The sequence below is a fragment of the Ornithorhynchus anatinus genome, chromosome 8 (assembly GCF_004115215.2).
Source record: "Ornithorhynchus anatinus isolate Pmale09 chromosome 8, mOrnAna1.pri.v4, whole genome shotgun sequence".
Taxonomy (NCBI): domain Eukaryota; kingdom Metazoa; phylum Chordata; class Mammalia; order Monotremata; family Ornithorhynchidae; genus Ornithorhynchus; species Ornithorhynchus anatinus.
In genome coordinates, this window is record NC_041735.1 from 3565890 (window position 1) to 3588951 (window position 23062).

The 23062-nt window shown below is 51.6% G+C and overlaps 1 protein-coding gene across 6 annotated transcripts in view; it reads right to left on the bottom strand.

Moving 5' to 3' along the window:
* TCF12 (transcription factor 12) overlaps positions 1-23062 on the bottom strand; it is a 286427-nt gene that overhangs the window by 140398 nt on the left and 122967 nt on the right. For all 6 annotated transcript variants that reach the window (XM_029071273.2, XM_029071272.2, XM_029071276.2 and 3 more), the window contains exon 5: positions 18912-19014. In XM_029071273.2, the coding sequence (XP_028927106.1) occupies positions 18912-19014 (103 nt within the window). The remainder of the gene's footprint in view (positions 1-18911; positions 19015-23062) is intronic.

Here is a 23062-nt window from a genome sequence, read left to right on the forward strand (position 1 = left end):
ATCAGGGCACCGATCATTTTTACAGAGAATAAAGTAGTCATTTGAAGTCTTTTAAGAGACGCAGCCCCCACGCAGATGATTAACCACCCCTGAGGCACATCTCCAAGAGTGAGTTTGACTTGGCCTGGAGTTGCAGAAAAAGGTAAAGATGCAGATGGATGTGACCAAGGGCAACTCTTCCCCTTAGTTGGTGGTCACCCTACCTCAGCCCCATGCCAATGATTCATTCGATCGCATTTATTGCGTGCTTACTGTGAGAGAGCACTGTCCTAAGCACTTGGAAGAGTAAACTATAACAATAAACAGACACATTCCCTGCCCGTGACTAGCTTACGGTCTTCAGACGACGAGCTTACAGCCCTTACGTTCCTACCCATAATTTTTATTTTTACTAATGCCTGTCTCCCCCTCTACATTGTACATAGCTGTAATTTATGTATCTGTAATTTATTTATATTTATGTCCGTCTCCCCCTCTAGAGAGTGAGCTCGTTGTGGGCAGGGAATGTGTCTGTTTATTGTTCTATTGTACTCTCCCACGTGCTCGGTGGAGTGCTTCGCCCACAGTAAGCGCTCGATGAAGACGACTGAAGTGAATGAACAGATTGTAAGACTATTTAGGGCAGAGAATGTGTCTACCAACTCAGATGTACCAGCTCCCGAGTGCTCAGTACAGTGCTCTGCACAAAGTAAGAACTCGGTGAATACCTCCGATGATGATGGATAGAGGATATTTGCTATTGCTTTAATGAGATGTTCTTCCCCTCGATTCTATTTATTGCCATTGTTCTTGTCTGTCCATCTCCCCCGATTAGACCGTAAGCCCGTCACAGGGCAGGGACCGTCTCTATCTGTTACCGATTTGTCCATTCCAAGCGCTTAGTACAGTGCTCTGCACATAGTAAGCGCTCAATAAATACTACTGAATGAATTAATGAAATAATCGCGTATAAGAGTATTTATGTGGTTTTGTGGGCTGGGGTGGCTACCAAACTGCTTAAAGGGCTAAAGACCTACGATGACCTCGGAGCCAGCTGCCTTGCCCTAATAATAATAAAATATAATTATCGTTCTTGTGAAGTGCTTACTATGTGCCAAATACTGTTCTAAGAGCTGGGGTAGATACAAATTAATCAGGTTGGACACAGACCTTGTCTCACACAAGGCTCACACTCTTTCCAGATGAGGTCACTGAGGCCCAGAGAAATGAAGTGACTTGGCCAAGGTCACACAGCAGACATGTGGCGGAGCCAGGATTAGAACCCAGGTCCTTCTGACTCCCAGGCCCCTGCTCTGAATGCACTGCCTGGAGATGTTGGGCTTTTCGGAGAGTTTCTATTTGGAAGGCAATAAGGCTCAGAACGAATCCAACAGACCCAGATTCTGCTCGGGACTCTTTTTTTTTTTTTTTAAAGCACCTTCTACGCCTGCGTTGTTGATCGTATTAATTAAACCTTTCCTACTGCGTGCATTATTGACCTTTGGAGTGATTCTCTTCGGAGGCCATCCATTATGGCAGTAACTAGACATTCAAAATGGTTATGCTCACATAGTTTCAAAATGAGCTCATGGGCCCAGAAAGCAGGGCCTGTTCAGAAAATCACTTAGTAGGCTTTTTGGAGGATCATTTTTCTTTTTCCAAAATTCCCAAAGGGGCCAATTCAGAGAGTTAAATATTGTGCAAGACTTTGGGAAATTTTCCTAGGAGCACAAAGCACATCTTGAATCGGTTGTTTTTTTCCACCTGTTCAGGCACCCTATGACCTAGTAGCCACGTCAACACTTCCTACCGATGGTCAATCAATCAGTCGATTGTAATTTTTGAGCCCTTCTTTTGTGCAGAGCACTGTACTAAGCACTTGGGAGAGTAGAATAGAGTGATGATGATGATGGTATTTGTTAAGCGCTTACTATATGCCAAACACCGTTCTAAGCGCCGGAGTAGATACAAGGTAATTAGGTTGTCCCATGAGGTACTCACAGTCTTAATCCCCATTTTCCAGATGAGGTAAACGAGGCACAGACAAGTTAAGTGACTTGCCCTAAGTCACACAGCTGATACGTGGTGAATAATAATAATGTTGGTATTTGTTAAGCGCTTACTATGTGCAGAGCACCGTTCTAAGCGCTGGGGTAGACACAGGGGAATCAGATTGTCCCACGTGGGGCTCACAGTCTTAATCCCCATTTTACAGATGAGGTAACTGAGGCACAGAGAAGTTAAGTGACTTGCCCACAGTCACACAGCTAACAAGTGGCAGAGCTGGGATAGCCGGGATTAGAACCCACGACCTCTGACTCCCAAGCCCGGGCTCTCTCCACTAAGCCACGCTGCTTCTCGAATAGAGTGGGTAGACACAATCCCTGCCCTCAAAGGGCTTCCAATCTTGAGGAGAAGACAAAAATTCAAAATAAAGTACAGGTTAAGCGGAGCATCAGAGCATAAGGATATATACCTAAGTACTGCAGGACATGATGCGAAGTATTTGTGTCGGGGAGGGGGGTACAAAAGGCGCTTAGTGCTCAATAATAATAATAATAACGGTATTTGTTAAGCATTTACTATGCGCCCGGCACTCTGATAAGCACCGGGGTGGATACAAGCAAATCAGGTTGGACACAGTCTCTGTACCACGTAGGGCTCATAGTCTCAATCTCCAATTTACGGATGAGGTAACCGAGGCACAGAGAATCAGTCTGTCAGTGGTATTTATTGAGCGCTTACTACGTGCAGAGCAGTGTTCTGAGCGCTTGGGAGAGGACAGCAGAATTAGCAGACACGTCCTCTGCCCATAATAAGCTTATAGGCTACTGGGGGAGAAGGACATTGACATTTATGCGACAGTGGCGTCGGGCACAGTCCCTGTCCCACATGTTGTTCATGACCTAACTAGGGGAGAGAACATGTACTGAACCCCCAAAGCGCAGAGAATTTAAGTGACTTGTCACACGGCAGACAGGTGGCGGAGCCAAGATCAGAACCCCCGTCTCCTTCCACAGTAATAATAATAATGACACTTGTTCAACATTTACTACGTACGATGCACTGTCGTGGACAGGGAATGTGTCTGCTTGTTACAGTGTACCCTCCCAAGCGCTCTGTACAGTGCTCTGCACACAGTAAGCGCTCAATAAATATTGAATGAACCTCAGTAGGTAGGCATATTTCCATTGATCTCCCCTTCTGTGCCCATCACCACAGACGCCCTGCCAGTAACCATCAGTCCCCGGAAGGCTCGAAAAGGTTAGCAATGTCGCTGCCAGCTTCAAAACGCCAGAACAAAAGTGGACACGCGTTATGTGCAGCAACAAACAGCCTTACTGCAAAAAAACAAAAGCAAGATGCCTGAAAAGAAATACAAAATTATCCTTTAATCACCATTGAGCTTTATGTATTCTCCGATTTGCAATGATAATAGTTATAATTATTATGTAGGTCTCCAAGCAACCCCCTCATGGGGCAGTTACATCACCAGAATTAAAAAAAATAATAATAATCAAGCCCTCCTCTTTCTCCCCGAGAAAGGATCTTGGTGATTTTAGAATCGCTGACACGTTAAATCCTCCGGCTTCGCCCAGCTGATCCCAAATATTGGGGGGCTGAGGGGCAGAGCCCGGCTGAGGGTCCTGCTAGGGTTTGCACGCATCACTGAGCCTCCTAGCTGATAAACGCCCCCCACTCCCACCCCCACCTCCAGATAAGCTGGCACGCTGAGACAAAAAGGGACTCTGAGATTAAAACCCTTCATCTTCATCTTTCCGTGGTGAGAGGAGGCGGCTGCCTCAGCTTACACAGATCATATTTACCACCTGGCCCGAGCTAAGATGTTCCCTTTTCCTGAAAAAACAATAACAGAAAAATTCACCCCCAACGCTCCTGCGACTTTAGCAGACACCAGCTTCATTTTCATACCGATTTCTTTCCCAGAAACCTCACACTCCATTCAAAGGTCAGTGGGATTTTTTTTTTTTTTTTGGTTTGTTCACTTTTTGGACTTCACGGGAGTCACAGTAAATTGCGGCTTAAGGAACAATGACTTAAAATGGTAATAGTAATAACCGTGGCATTGGTTAAGCTTTTATTAGGGACCGAACATGTACTAAGTGCTGGGGTAGGTTGCACAAGATAAACTGGCCAGACATAGTTCTCGTCCCACATGAGGCTCGCAGTCCAGGAGGGAGGGATAACAAATATCACAATTATTATTGTTGTTGTTGTTATCAGGTACTGAATCCTCATTTTACAGATGAGAAAACTGAGGTCATGAGAAGTTAGCCGCTTGCCCAAGGTGACACAGCAGACATGCGGTGAAGCCAGGATTAGAATCCGGGACCTCTGACTCTGGCCGGACTTCGGCTATGCTGCTCACCTGGCTGAGAGAAAAACCCAGCAGGGAGAGAGGGTGGGGTGGGATGTGTGTTGTCTCAGTCTTATTTTTAAATGGTATTTATTAAGCACTCACTAAGTGCCAGGCACTGTGCTACGAGCTGGGGTAGACACAACCTAATCAGGCTGGACACCATCCACGTCCCACATGGGACTCACAGTCCTAATCCCCATTTTACAGAGGAGGTAAATGAGGCCCAGAGAAGCAAAGTGACTTGCGCCCAAGGTCACACAGCAGACCAGTGGCAGAGCCGGGATTAGAACCCAGGACCTCTGACTTCCAGGCCTGCGCTCTTTCCACTAGGCCACGCTGCTTCCCCCTACTGGAGCTTCTCTTTGAAAGCCACAGGTTTTTCAAAGCAATCATCTGTGAATTTGAAAAAAAGTTCCCTCCGCTGCCCAGTATATGCCAGGGCCAGTGGGCGCATCCTGAAAATAGCTTCCCTTGTACCGTGCACCCTCTTCTCCTCATGTCCCCAAGACCACCATGGGGAGGGAGAAGGAGGTGATCCTCCACAGACAGAATAGCTGCTACAGATCCAGCGAGCGCAGCCGGAGGACGGAATGAACAAATCCTCCACTGATTTTATTAGGGAATTCTTAAAGCGCCGACTCTGTGTCAAGCACTGTTGTAAGCGCCGGGCCAGCTTCAACTTAATCAAGTTGGACGTAGTCCCCGTCCCCCATGGGGCTTCCCAGTCTAAGCAGGAGGGAGAACTGGTATTGACTCCCCATTTCGTAGTTTGGGAATTGAGGCACGGGGAATACTAATGATGATAATAAAAGTATTTGTTCAGCGCTTACTGTGTGTCAAGCACTGGGGTAGATACAAGCTAATCGGGCTGGACACAGTCCCTGTCCCACACGGGGCTCCGAGTCTTAATCCCCATTTTTTGCAGATGAGGCACCTGAAGTACAGAGAAGTTAATAATGCTGGTATTTGTTAAGCGCTTACTATGTGCAGAGCACTGTTCTAAGCGCTGAGGTAGATACAGGATAATCAAGTTGTCCCACGTGAGGCTCACGGTTAATCCCCATTTTACAGATGAGGGAATTTAATAATAATAATGTTATTTGTTAAGCGCTTACTATGTGCAGAGCACTGTTCTGAGCGCTGGGGTAGACACGGGGGAATCAGGTTGTCCCACGTGGGGCTCACGGTCTTAATCCCCATTTTACAGATGAGGTAACTGAGGCCCAGAGAAGTGAAGTGACTTGCCCACAGTCACACAGCTGACAAGTGGCGGAGCTGGGATTCGAACCCATGACCCACGACCTCTGACTCCCAAGCTCGGGCTCCTTCCACTGAGTTAAGTGAACCGCACAAGGCTACCCAGCAGACAAGAGGCAGAGTCGGCATCAGAACCCAGGTCCTCCGTCTCCCAGGTCTGGGCTCTGGGCTCTTGAGAAGCAGCATGGCTCAGTGGAAAGAGCACGGGCTTTGGAGTCAGAGGTCACGGGTTCGAATCCCGGCTCGGCCACCTGTCAGCTGTGTGACTTTGGGCAAGTCACTTAACTTCTCGGTGCCTCAGTTACTCATCTGTATAATGGGGATTAAGACCGGGAGCCCCACGTGGGACAACCCGATTCCCCTCTGTCTACCCCAGCGCTTTAGAACAGTGCCCGGCACACAGTAAGCGCTTAACAAATACCAACATTATAATTATTATTATTTCCCCTAGGTCACCCTGCTGCTTCTCTCCATTACAGACCCCATCCGCTGTTCTCCCCGTGGATGAGACCCTTCAGCCGGGCGTAGTATTTTCTTCTTGGGGTGTTAATCAATCAATCGATGGTATTTATTAAGCACTTCGTATGTGCACAACACTGAACTAAGCGCTTGGGAGGGTACACTATAACAATAAGTGGACGACTCCCCGCCCGCAACGATCTTCGAGTAGAGGGGAGACACGTTAATATGAAAAATAGCGTCGGAGCCTCTCCGTACGTCTGGCTGTGCATCTAGAGCGACGATGCCCCCCTCGCAGCTAGCTACGCTGGGTTTCGGCAGCCTGTGTTCTCTCCTTTTAATCCTCACGCTTGACTGAGAAACGTCCTCCGGGCGCTACTGTTCAGAGGTTTTGGGTTCTTCCGGCCAGAAGAACGAAACTGACCCCTGAGAATCTGCTGACTCTCTCCACCACTTTTTCACTTGATTCCACCTGGAGTGGGGGGTGAAGGGGGAAAGGAGGAGGCCCGTTGGCCCCGGGGAGCAACTGTACTGGAAAGAGACACCGCGCTGGTGGAGAGATCAACAGAGCAAAGAGTAATAACGACGATAATAAGGGACGGGAAAAGCCTGGGTGCAAATACCTAAGACAGCAGGGTCAGAGGTCAGAAGTCTTCGACCAGGCTTGTGAAAAGCCTCAAGTTACCCCACAGTACGCATATTTTTTTTTAAGTCACGGCAAAGGCAGTTCGTTTGAAATCTCCCCAGAAATAGAACAACGGGGGGGTTGTGTTTCACGCACGCTCCTGCATTCCAAAACCCAAGGGGAAAAATGCCCTGCACTTAATGCCGTCACTAAATTACGGCATAATTTAATTTCCTAGAAACCCATTAGCTTTCATGGAAGAAAAATGAAAAACAGATGAGAGCAATTCTTTGGTGTGAGTGCAATTCATTTCATGTGATACCTGGGAAGAAACTCTGAAGAACGCAACCCCCTAGCACAGCCAACACGCTACTGCCCCGGGCTGGCGGGGATCTGGGACGGGGGCTGGCGGGGATCTGGGACGGAGGCTGGGCAGCTGAGGACGGCGGGGGGGGGCGGATGGGGGGGGGGGCGGGGCAGTCCAGCCAAAGATTCCTCAAGTGCACACTCTTTTGAGTGCTTGCTGTGTGCAAAGCACTGTATTAAGCGCTTGGTAAACACGTTCCCTGCCCACAACGAGTTTACTGTCTAGAGGGGCGCCTGTGGATTTCCGAGTGTGTGGCCAGGACTGATTCCTGCTGTTTTTCAATGTCCCATCCGTTCCGCTGCATTGCCCGCTCTCTCTACTGCCCTCCCTTCTCTGCAGCGCCATGCCACCTTCCCTTCTCCACAGCGCCACACTGCTCTCCCTTTTCACAGCACCACGTTGCCCTCCTTTCTCTGCGGTGCCATATTACCCTCCCTTCTCCACGAAGCCATGTTGCCTTCCCTTATCCTCGGCGCCATGTCGCTCTTCCTAGTCTGTGAAGCCAAGTTGCTCGCTCTCTTCTCTGTGGGGCCACGTTGCTTTCCCTTCTCCACGGCACCATGCCGTCCTCCCTTCTCCACGGCGCCATGTTGCCCTCCTACCTCCACAGCACCATGCTGCTGCCCCACCTTTCCACGGCACCAAGTTGCCCTCGCTCATATGTGGAGCCACGCTGCTCTCTCCTTTCCTCAGGGGACTGTGTCGTTCTCCCTTCTCCACATCTCCATGCCGTCCTCCCTTGTCTGCAGCACCACGTTGCCCTCCCTTGTCCACGGGGCTGTGCTGCGGTCTCTCCTTCGTGGCACCACCCTGACCTCCGGGAAGCAGCCGGCCAAGCCCACTTCCCCATCCCTCCGCTCAGGCCCTGCCGATCCCGCCTTTCCCTCACGGCAGCCCTGGTAGGACACTCGTAAAATTCAGAGCTTCGAGACCCGGATCACGTCTACCGACACGGTGTCCCGAACACGGAAGACACGGCGCCGGCCGGAACCTGGGACGATCCAGCCCCTCGCGGGAGGTGGGGAAAGGCGATCCACCTCTCCGGGAAGACGGCGACGGCGTTATTCTCTGGTCTTTTTACAATGATTTCCCTTCATCAAGCTCGTCTAGAACTGGCCTTTAACATTTCCTCGATGCTTTAAGCGTTCAGAATATATTCTCCCTACGTAGACCTGACAGAAAGGCTACTGCTAAAACTTGGGAAAAAGCATTTTATTAGATGATTTTAGAGGAACGGTTTAGGAGAGTACATAAAAGAAATAAATAGAATTTATAATTAACTGTAAATAAACTAATTGATTTAATTTGCCTCAAAACAGCTTTAGAACCCAATCCCTTTTTAATTGAAAATCCCCAGGCATTTCTAAGGCGACCTGAAAAACTAAACAACTCTCAGGCGGCCTTACCGAGCCGAAAAACAAAGCCGTGATTACTACCCAGCGACGCGGAGAAGGCCGCTGGCCCCGCCGTACCGCCAAACGTCCACCCCCTGGAACCTGGAACCGATTAGACCGTAAGCCCGTCAAAGGGCAGGGACTGTCTCTATCTGTTGCCGATTTGTACATTCCAAGCGCTTAGTACAGTGCTCTGCACATAGTAGGCGCTCAATAAATACTACTGAATGAATGAACCTCGTCCTCTGACTGGAAGCTCGCTCCGGGCGGGGGACCCGTCTATCAACTCTGCTAGACTCTTCTCTCCCGAGCGGATCGGACGGTGCTCTGCTCACAGTAAGCGCTCAATAAATACGACTGAGTGAACAGCCAATCGCTGTTTCCCTCGGACAAACACGGCCAGCAAAAGTAATGTTTTGGTCACGCCTCAACCCAGCACGCGACTCCGGGACTGGCCAAAGTGGTCAGTTTAGTTGTCCCTGGAAAAGGGTCCCGGTGGGCCTTCCGGAATAGGAACCTAGCTACAGGTCCTGAGTTTTGGCCATGCGGGACAAAGGGCGGCCTCACTTTGCTACTCTCCTGCTCTCCCAGACTGCACACTTCGCCCCTCCAATGCCGACCTACCTTGATCTCCTCTGTCTCGCCGCTGACCTCTCACCCACGTCCTGTCTCTGGCCTGGCTAGGAACCAGGGACACGGGTTTATGACTGATTCTGCCGTATGAGACTATCTCTAGCGTTCAGTAATAACGTTGGTATTTGTTAAGCGCTTACTATGTGCCGAGCACCGTTCTAAGCGCTGGGGGAGATACAGGGTCATCAGGTTGTCCCATGTGAGGCTCACAGTTAATCCCCATTTTCCAGATGAGGTAACTGAAGCACAGAGGAGTGAAGTGACTAGCTCACAGTCACACAACTGACAAATGGCAGAGCCGGGAGTCGAACCCATGACCCCTGAGTCCGAAGCCCAGGCTCTTTCCGCTGAGCCACGCTGCTTCCCAATACACTGCTCTGCACACAGAGAAGCAGCGTAGCTCAGTGGAAAGAGCCCGGGCTTGGGAATCAGAGGTCGTGGGTTCTAAGCCCGGCTGTGTGACTTTGGGTCGCTTCACTTCTCTATGTCTCAATTACCTCACCGGTAAAATGAGGATTAAGACTGTGAGCCTCAACGTGGGACAACCTGAGTACACTGTGTCTACCTCAGCGCTTAGAACAGTGATTGGCACATAGTAAGCACTCAACAGATACCATCACCGTCATAGTAAATGCTCGGTAAATACGACATACTGATTGATTGATTTCCAGGTTTTGACAGAGGACTGTCCGTGGCAGGCAGCTACCCAAGTCATCGGCGATGGCACCAACCCAGCAAGGCCATCGCAAAACCCAAAGCCGGGAGGAGGCTCTTCCCGTTGAGAGTTTTTCCAGAGACCCGAGGACACCCGGGAAAAGTCACTGCAGACCAATTCCTTTAACGACAAGGAGGAATGAGGAATGGGGCGTGGATACTTGAAGTGCACAGATAATTCAAAAAAAATCTCTCATTAGTCATTAGATTCACCTTCTTCCCGGGTGAAACTTGCCGTCACAGAGCTACTACTACTAATTGTGGTATCTGTTAAGTGCTTACTATGTGCCGGGCACTGTACTAAGCGTTACGGTGGATATGAACAAATCCAGCTGGACAGAGGCTCTGCCCCAAATGGGACTCACAGCCTTAATCTCCATTTTGCAGATGAGGGAACTGAAGCACAGAGGAAGTGAAGTGACTTGCCCAAGGTCACAGCAGAAAATCGGCAGAGCTGGGATTAGAACTCAGGTCCTTCTGGCTCCCAGGTGCCTGCTCTCTCCACAAGGCCACGATGTGAAGAGGGAGGGCGATCCAGCCCCGGGGCGGGACGTGGGCGATAGGTCGGCAGCGAGAAGGACGAGATCGAGGTGCAGTGAGCAGGTTGGCATTTTGTCATTTTGCCAGCCAGTGTGGGATGGAAGGACTGTAGAGTGGATGTAATAGCTCCTCCAGTCCTCCATCCAAACATCAATCAACCAGTCCTATTTACTGAGTGCCTACTCGGTGCATGCAGGGCACTTTACCAAGTCCATGGGAGAGCACCAGGGACTTAGAAGATGCAATCCCTTCTAGTCTGCAGTCTAGCTGTGGAGAGACGCACGCACGGAAATAATTTACAGAAGAAAAGGATGACTATGCGGATGAGTCGGTGCTTAAACAGTAGAGCGTGTAATTGGTATGTACAGGAGTGCTAGAGGGAGTTATCAAATGGCGCTAAAGTGCCGAGGAGGTGGTTGAGAAGAAGAATCAACCATCAGGGAAGGAGGCCTCATGGGGAAAATGGCCTTTTACGAGGACTTTGATGATGGTGAGAGTTCTAGCCTGGGAGGTTCAAAGTCAGGCGGGGCGTTCTGGGCAGGAGGAAGGGACTGAGGGAGGGGTCGGAGGAGGGAGAGATGAGAACAAGGCGCGGTGAGGAGGCTGGCTTGAGAGGAATGAAGAGTGCGAGCCGGGGTGAAGTGGGAGGTGAGAGTAGATGAGTAAGGCGGGGCGAATGCGGGTGGAGTACTTTAAAGTCCGCTCTGGTGAGAGGTTTGTGCCCAAAGTGGAGAGGGACAGCTAATCAGTGAAGCAGCATGGCCTTGTGGATACAGTCCAGGCCTGGGAGTGAGAAGGACCTTAGGTTCTAATCCCGGCTCCGCCACTAGTCTGCTGCGTGACCTCGAGCAAGTCACTTCACTTCTCTGTGCCTCAGTTACCTCATCTGTAAATGGAGATCGAGGCTGTGAGCCCCATGTGGGGCAGTGACTGTGTCCAACCCAATTTACTTCTATACCCCCAGCGCTTAGTACAATACCTGGCACATAGTAAGCGCTTAACAAATTTCACAATTATTATTATTACACTGGCGAGTAAAACTGTGAGCCCCATATGGGACCTGGACTGTGAACTGTGTCCAACCTGATTACTCTGTCTCCATCCCAGCGCTTAGAACAGTGCCCGGCACATAGTAAGCACTTAACAAATACCATTTAAAAAAAAAATCAAACAAAAAAAACTAGCGAGCGAAGGTTTCTGATGAGCGAGGAAGTGCCGGATCCTCCCGGGAGCTCGTCGGTTTCCTTAGATCCGCACGGAAACACCTTTAACTACCGCCTAGGGACTGAGCGCACCAAACTGTCCTCGTGGCACAATCTTCAAGGAGAAAGGACCCACGGACCGAGTTTCACTTTACTCCCATCCAAGTCGCCCTCCCCAAATACGTTTTATCTCTTCCCCTGACAAAGCCCTCTTTCCCCCGGCTCCCTCGCCCTCTTCATCCATGCACTTAGATCTGGGACCTGCAGACACTGGATATTTGCCCACCCCCAACGCATAGCACTTAGGTCCACATCTCTTAATAACGCATTTTACGTTACTTATTTATTCGTATTAACGTCAGCTTCCCCTTCTATAGAATGTAAGCTCATTATGGGCAGGTAACATGTCTAATTCTTTTGCACCGTACTCTCCCGAGCAATTAGTACGGTGCTCTGCACATAATAACTGCTCAGTAAATACCACTGGCCCATTGATGCAGCGCTCAGAACAGTGCTTGGCACATACTAAGCGCTTTACAAATACCATTATTATTATTAATCTCTTTAACACATCAGTTTTCACCCCATTATCCAAGTTCTTTCAGAACTGTCGCTCTGCCCTAGCTAAAGCTTGAATTAACATGCGGTTCACTTTTCATTCTAGAGAGAAGGTAAAATTCATCTTTAGGCAGCCTGCTTAGAATCATATTCATCTGCTCTTCCCTTCCCCCACACCTTCATTTCCTTTAAATCCTTAATCCAGATCTTTGAAATCTGCCTCCAAAGGATGATTCGGTCCACCACAATTAGCAAGCAATTTCGCCAATGGCAGCCGATCCAATTAATGCCAAAAGACCCAATCTCCTTGTCTCTCAAATCCTTCTGAGCAACGGTCGTGGGACACGGGCTCTCCTGCCCCAGCCCCACCTGCAGAGAGGACAGCAGACTCCTAAGCGGGGTTTGGGGTGGAAATGTCCCCCCCTCCACTTTTTTTAAAATGGTATTCGTTAAGCACTTACTATGCGTCAAGCACCGTGGTAGGCACGAGTTAACCCGGTGGGACACAGTCCCTGTCCCCATGGGGCTCCCAGTCTTAAGGAGGAGGGAGAGTGGGTACTGAATCCGCATTACACAGTTGAGGAAACCGAGGAACAGAGAAATCAAGCGTCTTGCCCGAGGTCACACAGCAGGCAAGTGGCAGAGCCGGGCTTAGAACCCAGAGCGGGGATTAGAATCCTCTGCACCGACCGTCGGTGCTGTCGGGATCCCACGGGGGCTCCTCCCTGCTGAGAGGCTCTAAATCCAATTGGGGTCTCCGGGGCCGGTGAGGCGGCGGCCCCCACGGCCCCCGTGCGAGAGGAGGTGAAGAGGCCGGGGGCTTTGCGGGCTTGGGATGGGTAGAGAGCGTGCTGAGAGTTCACGGGTGCCAAACAACGGGGGCTGGGGACACTGGGAGCTCGGCCCAGACGGCAGCAGTGGGCGAAGAAACGCTCCCCCAGCACCCCGACCCCAATGCATCTGGAGACCTGGGGTGCCTCCCCCCACTGCTTGCTAGGAGTAGGGCCCAGCGGCACCTGGATCTCAGGGAGAAGAGAAAATATGGCAGAACCCAGTGAGGCGGTGGGCAGGAGGGTGAGCACCGCTCCTCTAATAATAACTCTGGTATTTAAGAGCTTACTATGTGCCAGGCACCATACTAAGCACTGGGGTGGATACAATGCCACCATTAATAAACAGACCCGTTCCTTGCCCACAACAAGCTTATGGTCTAGATGAGAGCTGTGTTCAAAATGGGAGCCCCACGTGGGACCCCCGATCACCTTGCAGCCTCCCCAGCGCTTGGAACAGTGTAGTGGCCCGTAGTAGGCGCTTAACAAATGCCATCATTAATAATAACTAATACAAGGAAACTGGGTTGGACACGGTCCCTGTCCCGCATGGGGTTCACAGTCTTAATCTCCATTTTGCAGATGAAGTAACCGAGGCACAGAGAAGTGAAGTGACTTGCCCGAGGCTAAACAGCAGACGAGTGGCAGAGCCGGGATAAGGCTGCCTCCCGGGCCGGCCCGAGGAGGGGCTTGTGATGGGCTCTGGGCAGCCGGTGGTCTCCAGAAGAGACCGTCTTCCCTGCACCACTGATCCCGCCCCCTGGACTGGCCCCGACTCCCAACCTCCCTAGAGCCAAGCGCAGCGTGCCGCTTAAGTCTGTGCCTTCCTCTCCACCTCCACCCCACAGCCGCACACCCTCCTGCTCTAGATCCCCGCGGGGAGGGGGACTCCCCAGCCTAAGAGCCCACCGAGCCCTCTCCGGTCGAATCTCTGGCTTTCGTTCTTTCAGTCGTATTTATTGAGCGCTTACTGGGTGCGGAGCACTGTGCTAAGCACTTGGAAACTACAGTTCAGAAATAGAGACAATTCCCGCCCACACTGGGTTTACGGTCTACAAGGGGGGAGATAGACATCAAAGCAAGTAAGCAGGCATCAATATAAATATAATTATAGATATGTACACATCAAAACAAGCAGGGATTAATATAAATAAATGGAAAAGATAGATGATAGATAGATAGATAGATAGATAGATAGATAGATAGATAGATAGATAGATAGATAGATAGATAGATAGATAAGTGCTGTGGAGGGGTGGGTAGAGCAAAGGGAGCTAGTCGGGGCGACGGTGAGGGGAGGGGGAATTGAGGAAAAGGGGGGCTTAATCTGGTTCGTCGATGGGGGACCGACTGCTTTCCTGCCTCGGCTTCCTCTGGCGTCTGGACCCTGGGGAAAGTGAGAGCGACGGGGGGGTGGGCAGGAGAAGAGGGAGCCAAACTGGGAAGAAGTAACAGGTCTCGCTCCCAATGTTGGGATGCGGTGGGAGCCGGGATAGGATCAGAGCCTTCCCCGGCTCACTCTGAATCCACTGCCTCATTCTTTCTCCTCCCGGGAAAGGTGCAACTCTAGCAACAGGGAGGAGATGGGTAAATCACAGGCCGATTTGGGAACTGTCCCCAGAACAGCTGTTCTGCAGGGGGATGGAGGATAGGAAGAGGGGTCACTCGCTGCAGAACTGGGGGGCGAGGGGGCGGGCGGCGGGGGGAGACCCCGGGCCGAGAAACCCCATCGCCAGGTTGGCCCGTTTGCTGCTCCGAGCACTTCCGCTCCTCAACTCATCGAGCAGATGACACTGGGGGATGCGGGGGGCGGAGGGAGGAAGGAAGTCAACTTTTACTCAAACAAAGAAACGGGGACCCAAAATCGGTGAGGGGGAGAGAGAGCCCGGGGCGATGAGGCGAATGAACTCCGCTTGGAGGCACCCCTAGGAATTCGTAACTCTGGTCAACAGATTTCAGTCTCACTTTCCAGAAGACAAATCTATCTGATGCTAATTACTTACCCTTCTGCCAAAGGGAAGCACTGATTTCACTGGCAGCCCGAGAAAAGGCCCTCCTTTTTCCCGGCGACAAATCAACAGGATGATTCTGGAATTCATTAGAGGGGGAACGCTAACGGATCCGACATAATAGCTTTACTTCCTGCGCAAAACACTTCAAAAATATCTAAATGAATATGGAAATGCATCTTTCCGCGGCAAATTGTTCATTATTGAATCATTATCAACCCTTGTTAGACAAAATTTCTCTCTTTTGCAATGTGCGAGATCATTAAAGGGTTCGAGAGCTCCATCAGGAAAGACAGTGGCACTTTACAATCCACTATCTCTTCAGGCAAATGTGCTGATGGGTGAACATAATCCGCAAAATAACAACATCCCCTCGCCGCACAATTGCGCCTTTTTTAATGGGGCCTCGGCTGGCGACAGCAGTGATGGAATAGGGCGCTTGCCTGTGCTCGCTTTAACTCTTTCTGGGGAGGGCTCTGGCCCAGCCCGGGGAAGGCGAGAGACCCGGCTTGCTCCTTGGCCTTTTAACGCCTTTCCCGTGACATTTCTGGGGAAATCCAGGTTTCTAGGCTTCGTGGCCCTGGGGCCAACAGTGATCACCACCACCATTCTGGGATCCGGGGAAACAGCGTGGCCTAGTGGACAGAGCCCGGGCCTGGGAGTCGGAAGGACCTGGGTTCTAATCCCGGCTCCGCCACCTGTCTGCTCTAGGTCCTTGGGCAAGTCGCTTGGCTTCTCTGGGCCTCTGTTACCTCCTCTGTAAAATGGGGAGCAAGACGGTGAACTCCAAGTGGGACAGGGACCGTGTCCAACCTGATGAGCTTGGATCTACCTCATCTCATGGAACAGTGCTCGACACACAGTAAGCGCTCCACAGATGCTTTTGGTTATTATTTTTATTCTTTGCCAAGGGCTTAATACATGCCCCACCCTGAAATAAACGCTGGGGTAGATTTGAGATTATCAGGTCAGACATAGGCCCACGCAGGGTTCCCAGGCTAAGCGGGAGGGAGAACAGGTACTAACCCTCATTTTACAGACGGGAAGCAGTATGGCTTAGTAGACGGAGCCTGGGCCTGGGAGTCAGAAGGACCCGGGTTCTAATCCCGTCTCAGGCACCTGTCTGCTTTGTGACCTGGGGTAAGTCACTTCACTTCTCTGGGCTTCAGTGACCTCACCGGTGAAGCGGAGTTTAAGACGGTAAACCCCAGGTGGGACGGGGACTGTGTCCGACACAATCAGCACGGCTCTCTCCCAGCGCTTAGTATGCAGCCTGGCCCATAGTAAGCACTTAATGACAGAGTGGACAGGGCACAGGCCTGGGAGTCAGAAGGTCATGGGTTCTAATCCTGACTCCACCGCTTGTCTGCTCTGTGACCCTGGGCAAGTCACTTCACTTCTCGGTGCCTCAGTTACCTCATCTGGAAAACGGGGACCGAGACTGCGAGCCCCCTATGGGACGGGGACTGTGTCCAACTTGATTTGCTTAGGGCTCAGTACAGTGCCTGGCACATGGTAAGCGCTTAACAAATATCATAATCATCATTATTATTAAGTATGATTCAGAAGAAGACGGGAAAACTGAGGCACACAGAAAGTGAGTGCCGGTGGTGAGAAGGCATCCCCTCCCGGAACTTGCCCGTCCGGCCAAACCTCCGGCCTTAACTTCTCCGTTGCTCCCATGGCTTAACATTGGCCTCTGCTCTCTGCGACGGCCCTGAATACCCAGTCAAATTCACTCCCAAGAGCCAACCTACTGACAGTAAACTTGGTTGAAATACCACACTCGATCATTTCTACTGAAAATGAAAGGAAGTACTGTACATCAGATATCGCTAATGGCCAGCAAAATCCTTTTCAACATTTCTGGCTAATCGCTTCGGGGAGTTCCGTGACCCCTCCCCACTCCCCCCCCCGCCCCCCCCCCCCCCCCCCGCCTCCCATCTTATATGTAAATGAACATTTTAAGACGAGGTGGTTAAAACTTAGAAGGAAAACTTATGGTCTGTAGAACTGCATCTGTTAACTGTGTGATGCGGATCAGATGAATGCAAATTTTTTGTTGTTGTTTTCTGTGAACTGGGTTGAAGAGATCGGCTTGTTTGCATTGCTCGGCTGTTTCATTTTATCTCACGACTATTTCGGGGTGTCGGAGCGGGATGCCTATTGTACAAGGCTAATAACAAGAACGATCCGTGCACAGACGAAGCGGCTGGGCGCAGGGGCGCGAACACTCCAACCGAGGCAGAACCGAAAAATGTTACCTCGCACTGAATTACAAACATATTTTACTCAACAGCTGCTCCAAGCCATGACTGACATGCCAACCTCCGCTGATTCACTGAATCCTCTCCTTCATCCGCTCTTCCCTCCCGCCGTCTCCCCGAAGCCCCCCAAAAAGCCATCTTTGGCGGGGCACTTCCAGTTGTCTTTGGGAGATGAAGACAAAGCTACACCCCGAGGACGACACCCCCTCACGAGACCAACGTCCGGCCCGAAGCGTGGGTTTCGGGGCGAACCCATCCGGGTGGCCGCTCTGGCTGCTGCGGTCCTGCCTTCAGACCCCGAACGCCTGTGGCCACCACGGTAAAACCTCGCCTCCCCGGGACGAGCGGCGGAGATTCGTCGCTGACCTTCCTTCCGTCACCAACCCCCAAGACCGAACCTGCCTCCGGCCCCCGGGGCCGTCACCGTATTTCGGCCGTCGCGTTCAACGGCCAAGGATCGGCCTGACTTCTCGGCACTGGGTTGACTGAGGGGAAACCCCGAATCTGGTTTGTGCCGACCTCCCTCACGGCACCGCGACCAACGGACGATTCTTTCGTGGGTGAGGAGATGGATTATTATTTTCTTTTTTTGGAGGGGGTGCCACGTTCCCATGATTCGGAAGATAAGGTACGGTCATTGAACGGGTGCCAGTTTTTGGCAATATCTGTATTACCGTGTCGGGCTCTGTCTGCTGCGACACTTTGCGGGCGATTAGGGAGGTAAACAAAGACTGAGCGAAGCGAAAAAGATTTCCAGAAGAAACTGCAGACCCCCGGGATTTAGATTTAGGTAATCCACTTAGATTAGCGCGGCTGTGTCTTACCGAGATCACTAAATAGGTCACGTCCAAAAGATAACTACAGCGGCAACCTCCAGTGCCCTAAAACCCGCCGCATCTAGACGCGGGCCCCGTCCAACCCCGGGCCGCCGATCCAAGCGGGCCACACCAGGCTTTGGCCTCACAACCGGGCTCCGCCAGCCGCGTGCATTTTAACTTCGAGTTGTGGGTACGCCCTCGGGGGCGGGGAGGGGGCAGAGAAGAGCAGGTCCTCCCTTCCTGAAAGCACCCAGGAGCCACGGTCCCGTGGACGGTACCGATGCTTCAGGATCCGACGGCGAAGGAGGATCACCATCATCATCAATGGAATTTCCTGAGTGCTTACTATGGGCAGAGCACTGTACTGAGCGCTTGGGAGAGTACACCACCACAGAGTCGGTAGACACGCTCCCCGCTCCAAACGGGGGGGGTGGAGACTTCTCTCTTTCCACGGGAGGAAACTCTTCACCCACGTGGTAAAGAACCCCCCGCAACTCCTCCTCCACCCTCCCAGGGGCCCCCACTTGAAGCCAGCACCCAAATGACAAAGCGTGCCCCGTGGGCCGGAGGAGATTGGGAGGCTCCAGTTGGCCGACTGCTCCCTCCGGCACGGCCGCCGAGGACGCCGGGGTCCTCCTTCCTGACGCTCGGGACAATGGCCCTTTGTGAGCCAAGGCCTGCCCCTTCTGGGGCATCTCGCTGCACGAGAAGAAGCTCCGACCGCAAAGCCCTCGTTGCCATGAGAAACCCGGTCACTTCCAGATGCCTGATGTGTCGGGTTCAGACAAGGGGATGAAAAATACCTCTTTCTGACCAAAGGGGCTTGAGGGGAGGGGCGGGGGGGGGGGGTGGCTATTTGCAGAGAATTACCTACTTACCCATCAGATTCGAGTTCATGAAAGGTGTCGGAGACAATCCTTCGTGCGCCCCTAATCGACTGTCATTCAAGTGATCACCGTAATGAGGGCTGTCTACAAAACCCTAGGGAAAAAAGACCAGAGCATTAAAGGGATTATTTGGCAGTGTTGCTAATTGAGTGTAATGACACTCTCCTAATTAATGTACAGACTTGCAATTGGTCACTCCTAATAAAGTTGGCTTGAGCCGCCATCTCTCCCTCTCCCCGCTAAGCCCTCGCTCTCGAAAGCACCAGGGGGTTCTTTACCCAAATTTGATTTTTTTTTTCCTCTCCTTCTGAGACTGGGTTCAGAAAAGACAAAATCAAAGAGAGACAGAGGGTTCCCCGACGTGATTTATATTCCAGAAGTTAATGTTTGCGGAATTTTGGAGGGACTTGTGGCCGTGCGGCAGGAGTGGGCGGGGGGGGGGGGGGGAGCGGGAAGGGACAGGAGGAGGAGCCGGTCATTGCTACGTGCTGGAAACACACATGAAATAATAACGATAATAATGCGAATAGTGGTATTTGTCAAGCACTTCCTATGGGCCAGGCACTAGGTAGATACGAGATAATCAAGGGAGACACGGTCCCCGGCCCACGGGGGGCTTCCGATCTAAGGCGAAGGGAGAACAGATATTTAATTCCCAATTTACATATCAGGAAACCGAGGCCCAGAGAGGTGAAGCGACTTGCCCAAGGTCACACAGCCGGGAAGCAGCTGAACCGGGATTAGAACCTGCCTGTTCTAGGCCTGTTTACTTGTTTTGATGTGTATACATCTATAATTTATTTATATTGATGCAACTGATGGCTGTTTACTTGTTTTAATGTCCGTCTCCCCCCTCCTAGACTGTGAGCCCGTTTTGGGCAGGGATTGCCTCTCTTGCCAAATTGTCCTTTCCAAGCGCTTAGTACAATAAGTGCTCAATAAATATGACTGAATAAATGAATGAATGAATGAACCCAAGTCCTCTGACTCTCAGAGGACCTTGCTCTTCCCACTAGGCCTCGCTGCTCCTCATTTGCTTCTGAAATGAAGGTTCTAGTCTCTCCGCTCCCATGAGAAAATGTCAGAGGCCATGGTGGCTGGGCACTGAGGGGGTGGGTCAATGTCGACGAAAGACGGGTGGGGAAGCTGTGCCTCCTCGAAGACCGAATTAAAGGAAGAGACCGTGAAGAGTCGTACGGCCACCAGGCCGGCAGGGGTGAAAAATGTGGACTTCCGGCTGGACTCCCAAGCAGCTCTCCCTTCATCCCCTTCCCGGTGCTGGGGGAGCTGACCCGATGTGCCCAGAAACAGATCCTCGGGGGGCTGGAGGAAGGAGAAACAGGGCCCCGGGTTCATTCAGAATTGTCACTAGAGCGGGGGCGGGGACCAGCACGATGTGGCGGGGGGGGGGGGGGGGGGGGGGGAGGCACAGGGCCACAGCAGCAGGCCTCCACCGGCCCCCCACCCCACAACATGCACAAAAGCCAATTTCCCTCCAGACAGGCCAGGGCCCCCTTTCCCGGTGGAAGAATGCGGCGGCAAGGAGGTCTGAGCCGGGCAGAACGAAGCCCGCCGAGTTCCTCCTTGCCCACTTCCAGGCTGAGAGCGGTGGGAAGCCTGGTCTCCCAACAATAATAATAATAATGATGGCATTTGTTAAGCGCTTACTATGTGCCAGGCGCTGTATCAAGCATTGGGGTAGATACAAAAATATCGAGTTGGACTGTGGGGCTCACAGTCTCAACCCCCATTTTACAGACGAGGTCACTGAGTCCCAGAGAAGTGAAGTGACTTGCCCCTGAGGACACAGCAGAAAAGTGGCGGAGCCAGGTTTGAACCCATGACCTTCTGACTCCCAAGCCCATGCTCTTTCCCCTAGGCCATGCCGCTTCTCCACACTCCTCCTCTCCAAAAGTACACGTGGTTCCTCGATGCAATTTAGCCCACCGTTGAATGGAAGGGCAGTTACCCTGGCCCGCTTAAGATCCCCACATATACTGAGGGCTCGGAAAACTTACAGCTTGAGGCCCAAGCGAGGGGGGAAGAATTACTCAGGCTCACAGCAACCAGAAACCCCCCAGCCTCCCCTGGGACTACAAAATCATCAATCACTGAACATTTATCATTTTCCAGACTGCGGGTGAACATTCAAGACGACATTAATGGGGCTGAAACCGGCCTCGCTATCTTTGCGGGCGTGCTGTCAGTTCAACCAAAGGGCTGGGAGTTGGGGGCTAAATAGCTGTCAAATCGCTACAATTGCTTACGGATGCATGTCACAACTCCGCCCGCAATTCTGCTTTCAAAGTAGTCTTCCGGGAGTCCCCCGCTCCCAAATGCATCTCTGGCTCCTTTTTTTTTTCTGATCGGCGTCGGAGTCACGGCTCCACGCACGTGCTAGACACTCGGTGTCGGTCTCGGTGACATTTACAACTTGGTTACGACCACAGGAGTGTCCTGCGGTAACCGCAATCGGCGCCCGTCTCCCGCCCGGGCGGCCGAGAGGGCAACAGCTGCCTGCTCTGGGGTCGGGTGGTTCCTTTCAGAGGTCAGCACATGGAGTTGACTTGCAGGTTCAAACGATCCAAGTAAAAAGTCTTACGTTTTCTATACATCTGGTGTATTTGATTGCTCTCTCTCTCTCTCGTTCTCATTTTTACAGGGAGGGCGAGGCATTCGCCCACACAAATACAAACGCACAAATATAACCAGCAAAATACTCCCTATATGACTGCTTTTATCATCACCCCGGATCTCGGTTAACTATGTTACTGGAAGACAAAGAACGGGCCGATCAGAAGCGGTCTACTCTCCGCTCGCAGTTTCTTTCCTTGCTACAGGGGACCGGGCGGTTAAACGAGCTTATGTTTGCAAAACACTTCGAGATCCTTGAAGTGCAGTTTCAAGAATTATTGTTATTTCTCCCAAGAAGCGTATAAACCTAGGAAAAGAAAAATAATGAACTTGTGCTCGGCTGCCCCGAGAACTAAAACGAGGTTGAGGTTGCAAAGATAAGCCGGTGCTTTATAGGCCACCTCCTAGAAAGGCAGACCGGAGCTGGACGACCGGTAGGAAAATCTTCGTTCGGGGCCTGTGGCAAGGGCACCAACAGCCCCGGGCCCCCTAGCCGCCCCAGATTAGTCAATCAATGGTATTTATTGAGCGCTTAGTGTGTGCAGAGCACTGTACTAAGCACTCGAGAGAGGACAGTATAACAATAAACAAGACACTTTCCCTGCCCACATCGAGTTTACAGTCTAGAGGGAGAGACAGACACTAATGTAAATAAATACATTACAGGCCAGCAGCGCGTAGATCTCGGGAACGACCGCCCTTGGGCAACTGCGCCCACCGGAAATCAAGCCTCCGTCGGGGTCCAGAAATCCGTCCCCAAATTCCCAGGCTGCCCAGATCACCCCTGGGCCACGTCCTCCCGCGGTCCCGGAACGCCCTCCCTCCTCACCTCCGCCAAACTCATTCTCTTCCCCTCTTCAAAACCCTACTTACAGCTCACCTCCTCCGAGAGGCCTTCCCACACTGAGCTCCCCTTCTCCCTCCACCTCCCCCCTTCACCTCTCTGCAGCTAAACCCTCTTTTCCCCCCATTTCCCTCTGCTCCTCCCCCTCTCCCTTCCCATCCCCTCAGCACCGTACTCGTCCGCTCGACTGTATATATTTTCATTACCCTATTTATTTTGTTAATGAGATGTACATCGCCTGGATTCCATTTATTTGCTATCATTTTAATGAGATGCTCATCCCCTAGATTCTATTTATTGCCATCGTTCTCGTCTGTCCGTCTCCCCCGATTAGACCGTAAGCCCGTCAGAGGGCAGGGACTGTCTCTATCTGTTACCGATTTGTACATTTCAAGCGCTTAGTACAGTGCTCTGCACATAGTAAGTGCTCCATAAATACTACTGAATGAATGAATGAATGAATGAATGAATCACCGGAGAGGATGCCAGCTGGGAGAGGTGACTCCAGCCCCGGACAGGCCCCCAGGATCAGGATTACCAGTCCTTCCATCCCACCAGCTCCAGACACCTCGACATCAGATGGAGAAGCAGCGTGGCTCAGTGGAAAGAGCACGGGCTTTGGAGTCAGGGCTCATGAGTTCGAATCCCAGCTCTGCCACTTGTC